This window comes from Oncorhynchus clarkii, chromosome 10 (genome assembly GCF_045791955.1).
Source record: "Oncorhynchus clarkii lewisi isolate Uvic-CL-2024 chromosome 10, UVic_Ocla_1.0, whole genome shotgun sequence".
Taxonomy (NCBI): domain Eukaryota; kingdom Metazoa; phylum Chordata; class Actinopteri; order Salmoniformes; family Salmonidae; genus Oncorhynchus; species Oncorhynchus clarkii.
The window spans coordinates 66212197-66234584 of record NC_092156.1 but is presented as its reverse complement, the minus strand read 5'-3'; the positions used below and the strand labels follow the sequence as shown (position 1 = coordinate 66234584).

At 42.0% G+C, this 22388-nt stretch overlaps 1 protein-coding gene across 2 annotated transcripts in view; it reads left to right on the top strand.

The window, feature by feature from the left end:
• The first annotated feature begins 653 nt into the window (after positions 1–653).
• Positions 654–22388, top strand: part of LOC139419017 (rho GTPase-activating protein 10-like) — a 59058-nt gene continuing 37323 nt past the window's right edge. Inside the window, exon 1 of one of the 2 annotated variants that reach the window (XR_011635372.1) lies at positions 654–1123. Coding sequence is in view for 1 of the 2 variants with exons in the window: in XM_071168840.1 (XP_071024941.1) it covers positions 970–1123 (154 nt within the window). In the remaining variant the exon portion in view is untranslated. The remainder of the gene's footprint in view (positions 1124–22388) is intronic. The other variant, XM_071168840.1, reaches the window with a different exon arrangement.

Here is a 22388-nt window from a genome sequence, read left to right as displayed (position 1 = left end):
AATAAGAGAAGTGAAAAATTATTCCTAAACTGTTAATCTTCTCGAAATCTAAAGGCACAACCTAGATGGAAGACAATGTCTCAAGTAGTTGAACATGTTTACTCTAACCTCGTGAACGTGACAAACTGACACGTCTTCATTTTTGTCAAAAACTACTTTATGTCGAAGAAGTCCCTGGCGGCCTGAACATGCGCAGTTTGGCGCGAAACGACCGTTATACCCAATGACGCGTTCTACTCATGAGTTTACCTAGCCTACAAAGCGTGATCGGGGATTTCTATTGATGTAGCAGTTTCTGCCTGTCTTTATACTGTAGTGTCTTAGGTATAATAAGAACTACGGCACATGTCCACTGAGTAAATAAGTACGGGTAGGAACAAAGATATCTTCCATGATTCCATTGTGTAAAGTTGTGGATGTTCTGAGTGAAGAAAATCAAATTAGAGCGTATGAAATATTATAATAAAAACGGTCACCGGCTAGATGTTTTATAAGTAAGTATTTTGTAGAAAATGTAAATATTTTACATTGTTGGCAAATGTATGAATTGATCAGAAGGTGGGTGGAAGCCAATTGGATAAACGCCCTATCCCGCGTCAGGGGAGGAGGGCTTGAGCTCAACGCCTACTTGTCAAATAGGAGTTTCTCCTTTCGACTGTCAAATTGAATGTCTATATTGGACGACAACTTGGATTGACACGAGACACATGAGTTTTTCCGACCTAAATAATGGTTTGCTGTCACTCTTGAACACGCTCTAACAAAATAGTTGCTAAATTAGGAATGCAATGCTCCTTTTCAACAGCAGAAGCTAGTTGTTCACCCTAAAAATATTTTTTTCCCGTTTGACACCCAAGCAACTTGTTGTTGGTGGCTAACTAGTTAGCGCGTGTTTTTTTACATTTTTTATAAAGCAGTTTTACAGCTTCTTATGCTAACTGACCTAGCCATCTAGCTAACGTTAAAGACATGGGATTACACCCGTTGGAGTTTAGCGAATGCTACCTGGACAGTCCCGTTTTCAGGGAGAAAATAAAGTCACACGAGGCAGAGTTGGACAAAACCAACAGATTCATCAAGGAACTCTACAAGGATGGAAAGAATCTCATCAATGCCACAAAACGTGAGTGTTTATGTAGTTGAGTTTATTGCCCTGGAATGGTTAAATTGAGTTGCTTACTATCTGGCTAGTTGACAGGTCTCTCCCTATGCAGTTTGAAGTTTGCCTCTTGGACTGTGCAAGCTATATGGTTAAGGTTATAACGTTATGGCTCACACTTTGCTTGAAACCAGCTGTATCCAATCGCCCTAAACTTTGTTTATAGCTACCAAAGGTTTGTTTCTCTAAACAGCTGTGTTCAACATTTTGTACACGGACCAGTAGTCAGTTTTGGAAACAATACCTTCATTATTCAATAAACTGGAACACATTGCTGACAGGTGAGGTCTGTTGACAACCCAATTTGTTGTGCATGAACTTGCAAAATCCCCAGATGTTAACATTCACCCATTGTCTAGAGGCCAGAACATGATTCATGTGGAATACTTTGCAAAAAATGACAAGGGTTTTCCTTGAATTTAGAGGCAATAACCTATCCAAATGACTTATGGGTGTGTGACAAGGTTGAAACATAAGTCGCGGTCATCATGGATTGATTTGTGAGCACTCCTTCACCTGGGCAAATATCCTAATCTCCATGCACTCTAGCCCAGTGGGTTGGGTCTGTCAAATTGGTCAGGTGCCTTGTAAACTCTGGTATTATCAAGTGTTATTTGTCACATCCACCGACTACAACCTTACCGTAAAACGCTTATTTACAAGCCGTTAGCCAACAATGCAGTAAAATAAATAGTCACTTTAGTTTATTAAATATTTGAACACAATAAAATAACAAGGCTATATACAGGGGGTACCAGTACAGAGTCAACGTACAAGTTAGTTGAGGCAATCAGCTACCTGGTCATTGCTGGAACAAAGCCCTGAAGACGCCACTGATATCTGTCAGGCAAACCGGTTAACTTAATTTAGTCACTGTTAGTTGCTTTAACTACTGCTTTTAGTCCACTGCAAGCCTCCGAGGTTTCCTTGTCATTCATAAGTCAAGGATTTCTAGCAAGGCATGCCAATGTGTTTTCATTACACTCAAAACACTGGTCTACTTTCATCTCTCCTTTTTCTAGGTGCAAAGAGATTGAATGTCACATTTGGAAAAGCCAGAGAAGAAACAGAATATTTCTAAAAATAAAGAGTAACGTGACTTTCACTGACGGGCCTCTGTTTAGCAGGCCATTTTGGGAGTTATCAGGGACCAACATGTGCAGCGGCACTCTCTGGGGCAGCCTCAGACAGACTGTTTGGAATAGAACCACCTCTGTTATTCACATTGCATGTGAGCTTTAATACAATGTAGAGTAGTGTAGCTGTAGGTAGCCCACACAATTAGTTGTTCAGGCCAGGAGAGATTGCTTGCTTGCTTTGACAATTGATTGTCCCTTCCTAGTGCAACTGGTACTCTACTGGTCTCATTAGAAGCCAGTGATGAGCTTAAGAGTTTATCGGTTCACTACAATCGGTGATGCAGCCCAGAATAGCTCAGGTCAACCTCTTAACCTTCAGTGCAGCGGACTAAAAATAGTGTTTCCGATGTTAATTTGCAGTAGGCCACACTCCCACTGTAAGACAATAAACATTGACTTGTCTGTTTAGGCATGTACCCTATTGTTATGCCAAAGACATGACGGTTCTAGAATGGAAAGGTGAGCTTATTTCATTATGCAGGTAGCACACACCCTTTGCATCCACATGGAGCATCACCCTGCTAGGCTGGCTCTCTGCAGGGGGCTCAGTGGATGTATGTTTGGCAGGCCTTGTGTTGAAGTGGGCCTATCTTTTGCTGGTAACATCGGGCTCTAAAATCGGTTTTTATTTTTCTCAGTTTTGTTTCTCCAGGTTTCTGCTTTCCTCGTTTTCGTCCTAAAAATAACACTTAAGTAAATATACATTTTTATTGGAAAAACAATTGGATGTTGTAAGTCCTCAACAATGCTTAAACCACATCAAGACACTACATTTGATCTGTGAAAAATATAAGAAATGTATTATTTTTTGGTGAAGTTACCTTGTATTGCAGGTGAGCACCAGCCAGAGAATGTTTTTTTTTATCAATGTTTCTGTAGCCCTTACATTATTTCAGAATTTGCTAAACAAATGTCAACTGGATTGATGCAAATAATCATGATAGCCTGTGCTTTTCTGGCAGAATGACACGTTTTTTTTGTTAACATTTAATTGAAAAGGTCTTTGTGTCTTTCCATCTCTACCAGAAGACAGTTATAATTAGCCTCATTGCCAATGGCTACAGTGTACTGTAGGCATACGTGTGCAAAATAAAAATCACTGATTCAGTTTGTTCATGATTTATGATATAACTTGGGCAAATTAATACATGTTAATTACATTTAGTTGATTTCCTACTAAGTTCAATACATTTGAGTATTGTTGAAATCTGTTTAATATCTGGATTCTGAGTAGGCCCCTAGTAACAGGCAGTCTTTGGAAGACATTTGTTGAGACCAAAGACCACGAGCAGATTTAATATTCTACTTGATGAAAGGGGGATACCTAGTTGTACAACTGAAATGTGTCTAACGCATTTACCTCAACCCCTCTGAACCAGATGGGTGCGGGGGGCTGCCTTAATCGACATCCACGTCTTCAGTGCGTGACAACCCCTTTAGCATGTCAAATCAGTGAAGAGGCTACTGTGCTTTATTTCATGGAAATGAACAGAAATAGGCTAGGTTATTAGTGTTGTAGATGTCTACCAAATCATGACATTACTCAACTGCCAAGAGGCAAAACAGCAGCAGGTAGCCTAGAGGTTAAGGGTGTTGGGCCAATAACAAAGGTTGCTGGCTTGAATCCCCGGGCTGACGAGGGGAAACATCTGTAGATGTCCCCGTTGAGCAAGGCGTTTAACCCTAATTGCTCCTATAATTCAACCAGGATAAGGACGTCTTCTAAATGACAAACGATTTATAAAAAATAAACTCATGTGGCTGTGCATCAACTTTGACTTGTAGGCCTAGCCTATTTCCTAATATGCTTACTGTATATGGCTGCTCTACACTATAGCCTTAGCCTAGTTAGCTAGCTAGACATGTGATTGTGGTTGAACAGAGGCTCAAGATCGTCTTTGTCTGAGATCAAGAACAGCGTTTATTTTAGGTAGCAGTGTTTACCTGGTTTTATGTCCTTATTAAGCGATAAATAAGATGGGATCGGTGGAGTCTGTGCCCGCGTAAAGTGGCATGTGGTGTCTTCACTAGTCTCTTACACCTCTAAGCTGCTCCAGTATATACAGTGTCAGTTTTGTGCACTCACTCACTTCTCTGCGTGAAGTCACAGCCATGAGCAAACACCAAGTTCTCATTACATTGACTTAGAACAACTGTGTTTAAGACACAGCAGAGCATCTACTGACAGCTGCTAGGTCTAGTGAGACAGAGTACACTGACTAGACGGGTTGGCTGTTTTTCCGCAACAGTCCACGCGTGTGCACTATGGGGCGAAACAGACGGTTGGCTTAGATTGTTGATAACATGTAAACTATATTTCGCCTTCAATGTTTATTGAAAACATAAGTGCTCCTTGAGCAAATGTTGCTGCCGTTGGTTGGCTAGCTAGCATTTTTTTAAATTATTGCCATGTTAGCATTGACATGAAATGTGTCAAATCGTCAAGAATAGACATAACTAGCTGAAATTAGTCACATGATTCACCACATGGCAGTTTCTCGTCATTCTTGGTAGCTACCTGGCCATCCAGAATCGCAACAACTCAAACCTCTGCCCCATTTGAAGCGTGTGCATAATTTTTGTGACGTTTTCAGCTAACCCATAGTCCCTCCTAGCTACGTTTCCATTAACTTGTCCAGTTTCCATTTACTTTTTGTTTGTTGATGGATGACATTTAGGAAGTTTGCATAGAAAATAGATGTGACAATTCCTGCTAGGGTGAGATTCCATTTAACTATCTTGTCTGTTGACTAAAAACAGCTGGATGTAATGACATCACACCTTAGCATTTTTTTTCTCTCTCAAGAACCAATTTTCAAAAATGCAGTGGTTAAAGTGTTTCCATTACCCATTTAGGCAAATTGCGCATTAATTAATACGTTCTCAGATCTGCCGTTTTTAGTTTCATTTTTTTTTGCGACATTGCTTTTGTCGAATATACCATGGTCAATGGAAACCTGCCTACGGTCTGAGATCAGAGTAAAATGTCTCAGCAATTGGCTGTACTTGTTTGACTTTGTTTTATCTGCCTTTAGCCTCTTTGGTTTTGTGGTTGAAAAGAGGCTTGGCTGTGATTCAGTGTGATGATCGTCATTTATCACCTTTGAAATCAGACCATGTTGACCGGAGAAATTGACTCGGGCTCTCTGGCATATAATCCTCACGGCATGTGAGCCTCCCATCGGCTTCATGGCAACATTAAAAGTTTATTTTGTCAAAGGGCAGATTCAGCATTACACTAATCTTCAGTTAACATCCAGAGGTTTGGTGTCACTGCCTGTATAAATATCATGTGATGAACTGTAGCCTGGTCCCAGATCTGTAGGAGTTGGCTATACAGCACAAACAGATCTGAAACCAGGCTAGATGAAGGCTGAAGTTTGAATAAGGTAGGGACTAGGGATGAGGAATGTTGCGCTCTCTTGGGCCAGTCGCTGCTGTAGGATCTTCAAGAGCAAGACCCAGGGAATTCCACAAGTTCCAAGTTACTCTGGTCCAGCTTTGGCCCTGGGCCACTCTTTTCAGTCCTACGCCTGAGGGGGATGTCCCGCAACAGAAAGTCTTAGATTTTTTGTGGGGGACGGAAATGTGCAAACAGGGCCTTTGGCCAGGGAGCTAGCCTGTGACATGGAAGTGCCCACTAGAGGGACAGGCCAGAGGATGTGCTCCTGTTTCAGGAGGGGTTTCCTCCATAAGTCTGCCTGCTCCGTACCCCCGGTTACCCAACCAACTCAACATGTCAGTCACTTATTTTTATTTTTAATAACTTTTCATTATGTTAGGGTTTAGTCTCTCATTGGTCATAATTGAGAATGTCTGCTTTTCAAAGAACATCCTGAGATCTCCACGGGAGCTTTTCTTGTGAGAAGTATTACCCACTAAAACTCAGTCTTGATTTCTGATAATAGTGTCTTCTATTAGGGCTGGGTGATATATCTAATGTTTTAGCGCAATGTTCCAAATGCCTGTATGGCAAGAATCAAGGTTATTTGTTTTAATTTTTATGGGGGTTTGTCTTTTTGGTCTCGTCTCCTTCGCTCCTTCACTGCTGTGTGCACTGTGCACCTTTCCACTCACACTCCGACACCAAGCACCTCTCCTGCCACACAACAATGAAAGAGCATATTCTTCCCCTCTGACAACAAGCAGTTTCAACTCTCTATTTGCATTTCAGATTTATACCAACATAATCATATTGAAACTGAAACAAGACATTATTTTACTGTAATAGAGGAGAACTTAACATTTAACAATGCCCTTGTTATGTCTCAACTCCCAAAATGTCGAGCAGACACTACTAAAATGGGGTGTGTCAATGAACATGATTTTGGAAATGATGCTCAGTTTGTCGCACGCAGAATTGCGGTACCGCTAGCAGCATTTTAGACAGACTTATGTGTTCTAGATGAGCATAGAAATACACATTATATAAGGCATTGGCAACTCCTTCTCGTTCAGAGAAATGAGCATCTTATCCAGGAAGGACAACTTGATCTAAACAAAGTGAACAGGCTATGTTAGGAGGGTGTATTCATAACAGTTCTACTGTTATACCTTGTTAGCAAGCAAATAGATCCAAGTTGGCAAGACTTTAAATATAAAGATTAGCTGGCTACTCACTAGCACAGGGGTAGGCAACCCGGATCCTGGAGTGCTGCAGACACTTCAGGGTCAGTTTAATCAAAAACATGAAGACCAGGTGGGTTGAATTTAGACAATTACTGAACTGATCAATTTGGTAAACAATTTTTACTTAAGTACAAAAGTTGTTTTGGGGGGGTATTTACTATTTATAATTGACTACATTATTAAAGGAAATTATTAACCTTTTACACCATACATTTCCCCAGACTAGTTACAATTTGTATGCTTAGCAGGACAGGAAAAAGGTCCAATTCACACACTTATCAAGAGGTCATCCCTACTTCCTCTAATCTGGTGGACTCATTTAAACACAATTTACAAAGGAAGCATTTATGTTGGTGTTCCCCTGGCTGTAAAAATAAAGTTTTATAAAGGAAATTGTATCAAAAGCTATACATTTGAAGTATAGCTTTTACTTTGTATTTTTACTCACCCATGACAATTGAGTACTTTTTTTCATCGTCTGGTGTGGTGCCTAGTTGGAACAAAATCTCTCAGTACCTGTGGCACTACAGGAACAGGGTTGCCTACCCCTCCAATAGCAGGTGATCTTATGCTTGAGTGTTTGAGATGCGCTCATATTTTATAATGGCTGCTACCAGAAGTTGGTCATTGGTGATTGTGCATGGTTCTGGTAAATTTAGTAACAAAGAGCATTTTCATAGATAAACTTAGAACCAGAAGTGATTATTCCAAAAAGCACTTTAAACTATTTTTATAAAATGTAATTATTAGTGGATCTTAAGGTTGAAGGCTTATATTTAGCCTAGGTATAATTTAACTAACCCTAAATGCATAGATTATCCCAGGCTGTTTGAAATACAGTGCATTGAGCATTAATTGTGCAACAAATTGCAAGACCAAAATATTTAAATGCCTTTGAAAGGACTATGGTAGTAGGTGCCAGGCGCACCGGTTTGAGTGTCAAGAACTGCAACACTGCTGGGTTTTTCATGCTCAACAGTTTTCCGTGTGTGTCAATGGTCCCCCACCCAAAGGACATCCGGACAACTGTGGGAAGCATTGGAGTCAACATGGGCCAGCATCCTTGTGGAATGAATTTTGAGGCTGTCCCGGGGGCAAAAGGGGGTGCAATTCAATATTGGGAAGGTTTTCCTAATGTTTTGTACACTTAGTGCAGGTGTAACGGATGTGAAATGGCTAGCTAGTTAGCGGTGGTGCGCGCTGATAGCGTTTCAATCGGTGACGTCACTTGCTCTGAGGCCTTGAAGTAGTGGTTCCCCTTGCTCTGCAAGGGCCGCGGCTTTTGTGGAGCGATGGGTAACGATGCTTCGTGGGTGACTGTTGTCTGTGTGCAGAGGGTCCCTGGTTCGAGCCCGGGTATGGGAGAGGGGACGGTCTAAAGTTATACTGTTACACAGGACTGCCTAACCCTCTTTGTGGAGATCTACTGTCCTATAGGATTTCAGTCCAACCCTAATTTAGCATAGCTGATTCAACTAGTTAAGGGCTTGTTGAGCAGCTAATTAGTAGAATCCGGTGTGTTAAATTAGGGTTGGACTGAACCCATAGGACTGTAGATCTCCAGGAAGAGGGTTGGGCAGGCCTAACTTACTGTATCATGAATTGCCCATTAGTTATGATTTTTACGCCATATCGCCCAGCCCTACCTCATTCCTCTTTTTTTTTTCTTTTTTTTTTTTTTTTTTAGATGAGGACATTGAGGAAGGAAGTATCAAGCTGTCATGTGGAACTAAACCAGGCAATCAGTTTGTGCTGATGTGACGGACGGGCTATGTTCAGTCCACCATGGCAACAGCTTGACTTCCTCTGGTCAACTGATAACCACTCGCAAATTAAGATGTTTTGTCTTTTCCTTCCCCCACATAATTTTCCCTGTAAAAAAATAAATAAACAAGCCAAGAGGTTTTGCAGCTTTTGCTGGGTGTTGGCAGGCAGGCCAGAGTGAGTGTACGGGCATGAGTCGGTCTGGCAAGCTACTCAGGCTCGCTCCCCTATAATCGTATTACGGATTCTGCCAAAGAGCCACATCACAATCTTTCATTAAAATCACATTAACACAGATGTGAGGTCATGCAGGAGGAACTTTTTCCATCCGTCTAGTGCCATTCTAAACAAAACACGAGGTTCTTTTATGAAACTGATACCAGTGTATATTACCTGGGTTTGATCATGGTCATGACACTCAGGAGTCCCTTTTATGGTGCAGGTGTTTCAGTTTGCTGAAGGCTCCACCCTCCTTCCCTTGGGTGGCTCTGAACTCCTGTACCTTTTTTATTAATGAATTGATTAAAACCAGTGTTTCAAATGCCTGACTCTGAAGGTTAACTTCAGGGTAAAACCAGACGGGCCGTATCCGCTTGAAGCCTCTCCCTATGCCTCTCCCATTAATAAAATGCAGAGGTCTAGAAATGTGGACACAAGGACAGTGAATTCTCACTCAGCCTATGCAACTAGTTTGACCAGTCAGAGTGAAAGCTAGAGTCCTCAAATTTAAGAGCCTGTCGTAGTTGTCTATTGGATGTACAGGGGCTGGGAGACAAGTAACACCCAAGGAGCTCCTGGAATTTCTTGGGATAAATTCTTCTGTTGACCTTTAAAACAATAAAATAAAAAGTGTAGACATGTTTGATGTTAAAGATCCCTGAGGGTAGAAATTGGGTAATGCTGCTGTTGTCATGAAGGGTAATAATATGGAAGGGGGGGGGGTTGAACTCTGAACAAACTAGAGAGAGGTGGAACGAGGGTGGCCTCCAGAGGAAAATGGTTGTGCCTGTGAGTGGAACGGAGTTTTGCTTCTGACTGGAAAGATAGGCGAGTGGAACAGGAAGGATTGGGAAAGGCATGGCCGTGTAAACAGTTAATTGGCCCGTGAGGCGCTGGGCCCAGCCGCTCTCTAGCTCTGCCTGTTGATGACAGCTGACCCAAGTAGCACATCAGATAAGCTGGCTAACTCCTTGATCCTGTTTGTAGTATACCCCTCTGTAGTAATCATAACAAACAGTGCTCACAATGAACACAGCGTGCACTTTGTTGCGAATATACAACTAAATGTCAATGACTCTTCTACAGAAAAACATCTGCTCCAAACAGGTATTTTAATGTGTCATTGTAGTAAGATTGTTTGCGTTGGCTGTTCTAGTTGCTATTGTTTTGATACTTTCTACCCAAAGGGGTAAAGGAGTTAGGCTTTACTCTGCCTACTACAAGGACTAGACTAGTGGATAGTTATTTTTAAGTTGGTAGAGTTAGGAAGTACAGTAGTTTGCAGCTACACAGTGGGCCAACCATTACAGTATCCAAAAATGAGCATACTTGGGAATACCATCTCAGGAAATTCAGCTTTGCGGAGAAAAATATCATGAATACATCTACTATGTGAGGCAAATGTGTTAATGATTCACCCGCCCTGCTACAGTCTGAGGTGAGGTCACTTCAACAATTAAGATGCACCCTCCCCAGTTTCACTAGGCTGCTTATGTTTGCCACTCCTCCTTCAGAACAGCTGTGCATGGAGTGAGTCACATTAGCAATCCAGGAAACTTTTCAAAGGATGTGTCAAAATGCATATTAGTCCTACTAGCTTGTCATGGCTTCATTGACTTCACTATGGGACTTTACGGGGTGTTTGTGTCCGGACCTGAACTGGATTGGTTGATGTGGTTGTATTAACTCTGCTGCTCTGAGGGAAAACATCACGTCATGAGCAACAGGTTGTACACTAGTGTGGTACTGAAGGTCCAGCACAAACATGGAACCGGTTGCAGTGCGCTGTGGGGTTGAATGCAGCATGAATAAGCAGTCGGATTATGCTGCTGAATGTTTATTAAGTGAGGCTAAGTGTAGGGCTGGGTGATATGGCCGAAATATTATATCACAGTATTTTTAGTTGTTGAATAATACAAGTTCTACATTTGCTTCATGAGTAGTGAGTGATCCTAGGGTGGCAACACATACATTCAAGTCTTTCTCCAGGGCAACTTGCTAAGAAAAGACAAACTAGCTGTGTTGATGTAAGAAACAAACTAATAGTGTCATTGTAGAATGCTAGTGTATTTATATTAAGAAGCAGTGACAACTGCAGACTGAACAAGTCTCGTGGTTGAGGAACATCAAATGCACTCCTTGAGTGACGGGTGCGTAGCTAGGTCTGAGAAAAGCGGAGAGATATGACTTAAGTAGCGAAGTACACTATGAAAAATGTACATTACACATGGCGTCTCACATTTTAAATAAACCAAACATTCAAATAGCAGTATAGAAGGTAGAGTTAAAAACCCAAACCGGTCCCTGCATCAATACCGGTATATCATAAAATGCAGTATACCGTCCAGCCCTACATGGAAATAGAATGGTTATTCTATGGTTAGAATATAATAGGCTCTTTCAATAGTGTTTGACATGACGACAAATGAAAATGCCAGGGAGGAGGTATTGTGACAGGGTAGGAACTTAAGTGTTTCCGAGGGGACCCTAATCTTTGGCTTCATTGAATGTTTTCTTTTAGCTACTTCACGTAGCTAACATATTCATGCTTCTGGTATTCCTCTTTTGATTTAGAAGATACTGTTGCACAAACATGCTGATATAGGTCTATGCCATTACTGGTATTATCAGGCTATATAGCCAATTACATTTGCGCTGACTCAGTAGCCAGCTAACTAGCGATTAGCATTAGTGACTAACACAATTTAGGTCTAACAGACGTAAGAGAAACGAATAGTGTAATTTTAAAGAACGCTTGTGAAAACGGCATCGTTATCAACAGTGCTGCATTGACCGTACAGACTGAACACAAGTGTCGTGGTCAAGGAACAACAAATGCGCCCCTTGAGTGACGGCAGGGCTAGGTCTGTGGGAAGTGGCATAGAGGGAGTGGAGGTGGATGACTCGTGTAGCAAAGTGAACAATAAAAATGGACGTTACACATGGCGTATCACATTTAACAGACTTAACATTCAAATACCGTTTATAGAAGGTAAAGTAAAAACTCTAATCGGTCCGTGCATCAATACTGGTAGAATACGGTATACCGCCCAGCTCTGTGTGAACACAAACATGCATCCGTAACACTTTATTATATTCCACAGCACTTAAGCTACAGTAGAGCCTCTTTGAACCGATCTCTTCCACTTTGTAGAGTCGGGTCTAAGTCCTTATAAAGTGTAGGGCCATTTCTGTTCTCTTGACTACACCTAGATTTGAACAGCGCAGCCTTTAAAGAGTACCCCACCGTTGATCTTCTAGACTAGGCTGTATCTGACCAGGACTGAGGCCAGCAACAAACATTTAACATGTCCCACCATTTGTACTTCAGTTGTCTTTCGCGCAAGGCTGGATGCTGATAGGTCAGTTCTGCTGTACTGTAGACTAGAGCACCTCACCAAAGATGGAACCCTGGCTAGGAGGTGACGCGATATAGCCCCCCCCCCCCCCCCCCCCCCCCCCTTAATACATACACACCCACACGGCCACAAGTGTTCGTCACATATCTTGGCCCCTTCATGTTTTTCCTCTAACTTGGCTCACGATATCAGATTAATGCAAGGTTGTGGCATCATGACTCACGCAGCCAAGCAGGGTCTCTGGTTTTTACATGGACAAGTGGTGGGGCTGAAAGTCAACAGTTCCCAGTTTAACTGAAATTATTTTCTAGTTTTACTGAAATGCCTTTTAAAAGGCAGTATGGCTAGGACCAGGAACAAGATGTATTTTCCTTAGGCGGAAGTTTGGGTGTCTTGGTATTTGTTCTGCCACTGTAGGATAACCGTTATCTCTGGGATCTATTAAATACAGACCTCTTGCCTGTCACGTTTTGTTGTTGCGCCGCTGAGATCTCATTGATGTGTGCCGGCAGCTGCTCTGTGCTATTGTCTTGAAGTTATACACCCCGGGATACCACAACATGTGCAGTTGCCAGGTTTGTTTTTCCACCATTTCGAGTATTACAAATGATGTAAGAATGCTAGGGTGAAGGGTGTTATGTAATGGTTGAGCTAGCTGCTTTCTTCCTGTCTCTGCTAGTACCCACCCTTCTGGGAGGGAAAGAGGAATATGGACGGAGGGACTGATTCAGTTAGTGACAGCACTGTAGCTGTAACCAGAGTAAGAATCAATGGGACGGAGTCAAGGTGAGGACACACCACACATGGGGCTAATCAAGCCAATGTCAACTGAACTGTTGAATTCCGATGACATCACCCTCCCATGTGCATTCTCTAACTGAACTGTGTACCGTGTCCTTGAACCCTCCCCCTCACCAGAGAAAGAGCGGAGAGGAAACAGGACTTTCATGGAACAGTCCACATGGAATGGAAAGGAACAGGTCTGAAAAGTGTGAGAAACCAGTTGGATGACCAAGTGGCCATTTTTAAGCACAGGGATATCTGAAGTACATCCATCCACACTACGCCCTTCCTTTGTGCCCTAATATACTTTGTCATGATAGTAAAACTTGAGATCGCTATCATATCTAGAATTCAGTGTGGCTCATGTCTAGCTCCCTCCAGTGTCTTCCTCTGCTCAGCTGAGTACTTCAAGGCACTTATCTGTTAAAGAATGCATTTTTTGTTTTTACGGCTGTCCTTTGGACCTTTTTTAAAGGAATGCTTGCATGGGGAAGCATGCACTTGTTTGGGACGTCATCACATTATCCTATAGCCTAAAATGGCCAACAGCTGTCTTCCCCCACCAAACCATGGATTCTGTTTGTTTGTCTTCTTTCTGCTGCTCTGACACTGAAGGCTAAGTTTAAAGGAATGTCTTCAATGCTTGGGAGTCAAATTGTTAGCCTATTCTATGTCATAACCAACCACAAATTCAGATTTTTCTCCCTGTGACGGCAATACATGAATTCAACACTGAATCAGGCCTCTAAGTGATTTCTCACTGCTGATGTGACACTGCTGTAACAAAATGGTGTCCTGACTTCTCCAGATAGTGTAGGCTGTGGAGACACTAACTCAGGGTGTCATGGCATCTTGTCAAAGCATGTTTTCCTGCGTTAGTTAAACGTGTTGGGGAGGAAAGGTTCAACTGTATCCAGAATGCATGTAGTTGTTTTTATACAATAGAGGGAAACCTTCAGATTTGTTGGAGATGGACCCCGCCGCTGTTTACACCTAGGCCTGTTATCTGGTAAGAGCTGCCACATACAGATGGTAGGCTTCACCGGGTGTCCTAGTGTTTGATTTGCTCCAGGTTGCACAAATGAAGCACTCGTTTTAAACTGCATCACCATGGCGTTGACATTTAGCCTAAGCCAGTTGAGCTAGCCAACCGGAGCTAAGGTACCTCGAAGCACATAATGGTGGCTAACAAAACAGATATATTTGGTTCAATACCATGTTAATGAGGTGTGTCTATTGCATATGTCAAAGGGTAATGAGACTGGCTCTGTTAGGTAGAATATCTCTTCATATATCCCTGGGGCTGAGACAAACACTGTCTCTGTTGCTTGTTGTGAATCGATCAGCCTGTGCAACAGACAACCACAGCACTGATGCCCGCTGTGGCACTGGCAGACTGGTCTAGCAACAGGTTAGTTAGGCTATCTGGATGGAATGCCCTCGGTGGGAACTGGGTTGACTTAGTCTGCTAGAAGGCGATGGTCACTGTGTACAGGAGACATACAAGGAGCCTCCAGATCTCAACAACTGACATGGCAGGGCAATAACATGAGGTTAAACATTACTGCAGTAATGCCCAATCCTTTGGTTTATGGCGTATAGGTTCAGCAGCTGATTTTGTTATATAGCTTATTGTTATTTAATCTTAACGAATCGTAACTTTTTTGAGATTTGATCCTCTCAAAGTGTTGAAGTAGTTTAAGTGTCTTTCTTGGTTGGTGGGTTTTGTCTGCAGCAGATGCTCAACCTGTGCCCTGGTGTGTTTTTAGTAGTTGGGCACAAACAAGGCTGCAAAAAGCTGTGGTCACAGCTCTCGTTGAGCCTTGTATCAGTCAGCCCATCAGAGGAAGGAAGCACACTGCTGCGGCTTTACATGCGATCATGTGTTTGTGTGAGCGGTGAATTAGAGGACCTTTGGCATAGCAGGCTAGTGTCTAGGTGCTTATGAGTAGGCCTAACCATCCCATTATGTTTCTCTACTCAAGTGTCTGTTAAAGCAAGGCATGGATTGGGTCCAACTTGAGACTTCTCTAAGGATTTTAATTACGTCAGTTAGGTGAGATTTGACTTTCTTTTTTTTTTTTTTTTCAGAGACAGATTTTTCACTTTAAAATTTGTCAAACAAAAACAAGTAATTGCAAAGTTAAACAAACTGTACAACTCTATGCACAATGATTACTTGTCAATTTCCTCAAACTCTTTAAAAAATGCATGTAGTTGAAGAACAGTGCAGAATTGGTAACAGAATGATGGTACAACTGTCATTCTGTTACCAAATTTTGCATCTGTGCTCTTAAAGTAAATGCGTTTTTATGAAATGTTCAGTGGAAATTAGGGGTCGGCCATATCAAGAATTTCATATTGAAAAGCTACAGAATCATATGAGATCTAATCTTAACTATCATTCATACACAATATTGCGTAATAAAGAATTCTTAGCATGGTTGAATTCTGGGGGAAAGTCAACGATGGTGAGTCTGAACATTTTACTAGCGAATATGAGCGATACATTATGCAAATGAACAAAGTTTTGAAGCATGCTTGTCTAAACAGTACTGGCTCAAGCACCGTGTACATTGTCTGTATGGAGTCGCTAGGCCAACAGGCCTGCCTGCTCTGCTGAGAAGAGGGTCTAGGAGCAGACATGCTGAGACTGGAGAGGAGAAAACACAAGGAAATCAAGATGGTGGCAGCTGTACAAATGATATTAATTTACAACACCGTTTTGACCCTTAGGTCTTAATCAGGCATCCATTAGGGGCAGTACTCAGTGACATCACTTCCTGAAACAGGAGGTAAAAAAATGTATAACAGTTTTTGCAATATTAACATTCAATGTATCAAAATATATGATCATACACAGGGAATGTGATCAATATTTACAATAATATACTTACACAATACTAAATTAGGATAATAGAAAAAAACCATTTAGACATTAAGTGTCAGTTTCAAGTCAAGCTCCTCGTTAAGGCCATGAGGAGACGGTGTCGGTACTGTGGATCCAGAAAGATTCCCTTTGAAGAAGTTTCTTCTCAATGTCCCCTCCCCAGCGTGACATCTTGACCATTTCTATTCCAATGTATCTCAGAGAACTAATAGGATGTCCAGCTTGTACAAAATGAGCAGCAACCAGTTTTTTTTTTTTTTATTTTATTTATTTATTTATTTTTTTTTTTTGTCCTCACCTGTCTGTTGCTGCGGTGCTCACTGATCCGTGTCTTAAGGTTTCTACGGGCTTTCCCTATGTAAGACAGACCACAAGGACATTTTAGCATGTAACTAACATTGGTGGACATGAAGGTGATCAGGCCCTTGATCTTTAAGTTTTGTCCTGTGTGGGGGTGGGTAAATTAGTTTTGTTTGTACGTGACGCTGCATTGAGCTTATTGGCCACATTTGTAATTACCCTCCGGAACCATGTCCAAAAGTACCCACCAGAGAAAAGGGGAAATCAGATTTAACCACCATCTCTCTCGTTTGGGGTCTTTAAAACCATATTTAAAAATGGGTTTCAATTGTGGATCAGTATCAATGTACCAGTGCTTCCTGATGTCCTTTCTGTTTTCCATGAGTTTGCCTACAACTCCAACACCTGCAGTAAGTACCTGGATGTGCGCATGTTCTTCAGCTTTTGTAGCTGTAAAAGTAATCCATCCAAAGGGCTTTGACTTGTCAAACATGTCAGAAAGCTAACACAATATGATGCCCTGTCACCTTATTAATTGAGCCACTTACTAAGATTAACTAGCAAGTTAAACTTAGTGGTCGCGTTGATGCAGAATTCTGTTCTCACATGTTAAATGCTTTTTATTGGGTTCCCGAGTGGCACAGTGGTCTAAGGCACTGCATCTCAGTGCTAGAAGCATCACTACAGATCCTGGTTTGATTCCAGGCTATATCCCAACTGGCCGTGATTGGGAGTCCCATTGTGCGCTGCCCTATTGGCCCAGCGTCGTTAGGGTTTGGCTGGGGTAGGTAGGCTGTCATTGTAAGATTTTATTTTTTATTTTTATTTTTTTTAAATTCTTAGCTGGTTAAAATAAAGAAGTCAATTTCTGCATCAGACTAATTTCGTGCTCCAGTTGTACTTTCCACTTAGCATGTCCGTTAGATAAGAATTTACAATCAGCAGATGGCGCTCTGACTGTAGCTACTTTTCTCCTGTTCCTTTCTCAATGTAGCCAGCCTACTTTTCTCTGGTAAAATGAAAACTAAGCAGAACATCAGGAAATGTAGCTGGCTACATTCTTTCTATGATAAACCAAACATGGCCATTATTTCTAATGTTTAACCAAAAAATACCTTCATTATAAGCTCATTTACTTGTGGCTGCCAGCCAAATAGCTTTACACAGCTGTCATCTGACGTAAATGATGCTTTTTTTTTCTGCCCGAATGTGTTGCACTAATGTATTTTCTGTGAAGGAAAACTATAGTTCCGTTTACCTATTCAACCAGGGGTACTGCAGGGGGGGTCTGTTAATATAAGTGCCATTTTTAAAAATATATATATCTTGAGTATAGCTAGCAACAATATACACTGCTCAAAAAAATAAAGGGAACACTTAAACAACACAATGTAACTCCAAGTCAATCACACTTCTGTGAAATCAAACTGTCCACTTAGGAAGCAACACTGACAATAAATTTCACATGCTGTTGGGCAAATGGAATAGACAACAGGTGGAAATTATAGGCAATTAGCAAGACACCCCCAATAAAGGAGTTGTTCTGCAGGTGGTGACCACAGACCACTTCTCAGTTCCTATGCTTCCTGGCTGATGTTTTGGTCACTTTAGAATGCTGGCGGTGCTTTCACTCTAGTGGTAGCATGAGACGGAGTCTACAACCCACACAAGTCGCTCAGGTAGTGCAGTTCATCCAGGATGGCACATCAGTGCGAGCTGTGGCAAGAAGGTTTGCTGTGTCTGTCAGTGTAGTGTCCAGAGCATGGAGGCGCTACCAGGAGACAGGCCAGTACATCAGGAGACGTGGAGGAGGCCGTAGGAGGGCAACATCCCAGCAGCAGGACCGCTACCTCCGCCTTTGTGCAAGGAGGAGCAGGAGGAGCACTGCCAGAGCCCTGCAAAATGACCTCCAGCAGGCCGCATGTGTCTGCTCAAACGGTCAGAAACAGACTCCGTGAGGGTGGTATGAGTGCCCGACGTCCACAGGTGGGGGTTGTGCTTACAGCCCAACACCGTGCAGGACGTTAGGCATTTGCCAGAGAACACCAAGATTGGCAAATTCGCCACTGGCGCCCTGTGCTCTTCACAGATGAAAGCAGGTTCACACTGAGCACATGTGACAGTGTTTATTTTTTTGAGCAGTGTATTTTGTTTGTACCACAAGTATATAATGAAACGAGGAGAATATCTTTCTGTTAACTTTATTTCTCAACTCCTAATATTGAACAAATTACACATTGGAGCCAATTACACTTGCTGTAGTATGACAGGCTTTGAATAAGCACCTGCAAATAGGCTACCAGTGTGGGAAGTGCCCACTGGCTGCTAGTAAGCTTTTTTAAATTGGACATTTTTGCCAACACATGGTTAACCTTTGTTTTAAAAGAAGCTCTTAGCAAAAATGTGTTTGGAGTTACCCTTCTAGTTATAATGTAGGCATGTCAAAATAATGAAACTATCTACTAAATGTATTCACTTTAAAATGTTGATTACTTCTTGCCATTATCCTTCACCTGATATTGAATGGATGACGTGATTTAAAAAATAAAATTGCTGAAGAATGATGGGGGTCCCTGGTTTGCCCGGAGGGGGTCCGTGGGCAAGAATGTTGAAGACCCCTGGCCTATTGCTAATCTGTCATGGTTTGATAACAGCTCAGGAGTGCATTGGCTTGTACTTTACTTTCTGCATGTTTTAATGGGCCGTCATCACTGCTGAACTTTTCTAAGAACGACCATTACATTACCTCACCAGTTTAATAAAATAAGGGAAGAAGCTAGCTTCCTGCAGGTGCTATATATTTTAAAGCAGGCCTAACTCAAAGAGCAAGCACTCGTAAACAATGCTGCTGCAGAAAGGAAGTGTTGCCTGTAGTAACTTGGACGACAAACGTACCAAGGTCTTAGTACTACGTAAAAATGGTTTCCAAATGTGTAAAAATGTATTTACACATGACGAGTCAACTGAGTAAGTGGGGTTTCAGAATGTAACTGGCTGTGTTCAACAGTACCAAATACATGATGCATTGTGGGTAAATTGACTTCCTGACTGATCTACATATAATGTGTATGCTAGTTATGATGCAAGATTTGTAGGTCAGTCAGCAGTTTTAATGTTGAACAAGCCCAATCATACAGTGGGTTAGCCAGCCTACATTGATATTCTTGTCTATGGTCCACACAGCTCTAATCAGTTTGGGGAGTTGACTTGCCTATTGATTGATGAAACAAATACAGGCTTGAGATCAGTCCCAGAGGTTGGGGCAAGACGCTTTATGCCAGTCATTGTGCAGAAGTCACATGATTAAGCTTTGTCTTGTCGTTATTATCCTCATGCACTGAGTATTAATGTTTATATTTCTTGGGGGGGGGGGGGGTGTGATGGTCGTGGGTGTTAGCAAGCCACTTAATTGGCAGGGTTATTGCTGTAGAGGAATTTGTTGACATGGCCCAAGTTTTGTAAAAAATATTAGAAAGCCAAGGGAGCAGACTGTTGATATGAGGATGATAGGCTGCGACATGTTTAATGTGGAAATTCTCAACTTCTGTTCAAAGATTACCTTACAATAATTTGTAGATGTTAACGTAATCAATAGGCCCCAGTATTGAGTGAATAGTTTTGTATTGTGTTTTTGGAAGATACTGCAGACACTGACTCATGGCAATGTGCAGGTTGACTTTTAAAATTAAAAAAAAATATATATATATATATACAGTGCCTTGCGAAAGTATTCGGCCCCCTTGAACTTTGCAACCTTTTGCCACATTTCAGGCTTCAAACATAAAGATATAAAACTGTATTTTTTTTTGTGAAGAATCAACAACAAGTGGGACGCAATCATGAAGTGGAACGACATTTATTGGATATTTCAAACTTTTTTTAACAAATCCAAAAACTGAAAAATTGGGCGTGCAAAATGATTCAGCCCCCTTAAGTTAATACTTTGTAGCGCCACCTTTTGCTGCGATTACAGCTGTAAGTCGCTTGGGGTATGTCTCTATCAGTTTTGCACATCGAGAGACTGAAATGTTTTCCCATTCCTCCTTGCAAAACAGCTCGAGCTCAGTGAGGTTGGATGGAGAGCATTTGTGAACAGCAGTTTTCAGTTCTTTCCACAGATTCTCGATTGAATTCAGGTCTGGACTTTGACTTGGCCATTCTAACACCTGGATATGTTTATTTTTGAACCATTCCATTGTAGATTTTGCTTTATGTTTTGGATCATTGTCTTGTTGGAAGACAAATCTCTGTCCCAGTCTCAGGTCTTTTGCAGACTTCATCAGGTTCTCTTCCAGAATGGTCCTGTATTTGGCTCCATCCATCTTCCCATCAATTTTAACCATCTTCCCTGTCCCTGCTGAAGAAAAGCAGGCCCAAACCATGATGCTGCCACCACCATGTTTGACAGTGGGGATGGTGTGTTCAGCTGTGTTGATTTTACGCCAAACATAACGTTTTGCATTGTTGCCAAAAAGTTCAATTTTGGTTTCATCTGACCAGAGCACCTTCTTCCACATGTTTGGTGTGTCTCCCAGGTGGCTTGTGGCAAACTTTAAACAACACTTTTTATGGATATCTTTAAGAAATGGCTTTCTTGCCACTCTTCCATAAAGGCCAGATTTGTGCAATATACGACTGATTGTTGTCCTATGGACAGAGTCTCCCACCACAGCTGTAGATCTCTGTAGTTCATCCAGAGTGATCATGGGCCTCTTGGCTGCATCTCTGATCAGTCTTCTCCTTGTATGAGCTGAAAGTTTAGAGGGACGGCCAGGTCTTGGGAGATTTGCAGTGGTCTGATACTCCTTCCATTTCAATATTATCGCTTGCACAGTGCTCCTTGGGATGTTTAAAGCTTGGAAAATCTTTTTGTATCCAAATCCGGCTTTAAACTTCTTCACAGCAGTATCTCGGACCTGCCTGGTGTGTTCCTTGTTCTTCATGATGCTCGCTGCGCTTTTAACGGACCTCTGAGACTATCACAGTGCAGGTGCATTTATACGGAGATTTGATTACACACAGGTGGATTGTATTTATCATTAGTCATTTAGGTCAACATTGGATCATTCAGAGATCCTCACTGAACTTCTGGAGAGAGTTTGCTGCACTGAAAGTAAAGGGGCTGAATAATTTTGCACGCCCAATTTTTCAGTTTTTGATTTGTTAAAAAAGTTTGAAATATCCAATAAATGTCGTTCCACTTCATGATTGTGTCCCACTTGTTGTTGATTCTTCACAAAAAAATACAGTTTTATATCTTTATGTTTGAAGCCTGAAATGTGGCAAAAGGTCACAAAGTTCAAGGGGGCCGAATACTTTCGCAAGGCACTGTGTGTGTATGTATGTGTGTGTGTGTGTGTGTATATATATGTATATGTATGTGTATGTGTGTGTGTCAAGAGTCTTGTTGGAGGCAGAACTGAGCCATTTCCACTTAGGCCAGCTGCAAAGTCAAAATTTGCAATTGTAAAAATGTTTTTAAAGGGCCCTCTCGCGTGCCGCAGCAGTTGAAGGCACTGCAACGCTGTGCTGAGGCGCCACTACAGCCCGGGGTTCGCTCTAGCAACTCCTTGTAGCCAACAGGGCGCTTGCAAGCTGACTTCGGTCGTCAGTTGTGGCTGGCTTCCGGGTCATGACAAAAAATGCTAACCTGCTGGTAATATAACTGTTACAATAAAAACACAGGCTTCCTACCTCCATTGTCAACAAGCCCAGTCAGTGAGAGCCCCCGTATTCAAAACTCCCAGCTGATCCTCCCCATAGAGCCCCAGCCAGCTGCCAAAGCTAATGATACTGCTCCTCTGGATACCAGTCATAGCTCCAGTCTTAAAATACCCTGCTACATTCTCCCATGCTGTCCTTATGGGACTCTCATCAGTCCGAGATCCACACCGCTGTGAATATCTGTCTACACTGTTTAGAAAACAGAGCGGGCTCAACATGCCTGGAAAACAAACGCTTCGAAGTTCACTATGGTGCAGCGTGTGGGTTCCAGGCTAGGCTACATCCGAATGTTGTTGCTGTTTAGCCCATCTCCTCCTCACAACATGGTAAGGGTAGCGCATAGCCTAAATGATGATCCTAAAAAAAATGTTCTTACGGTTTTCTTACACAACAAGCAGGTCAAGATCAAAGGTTAGCCTATG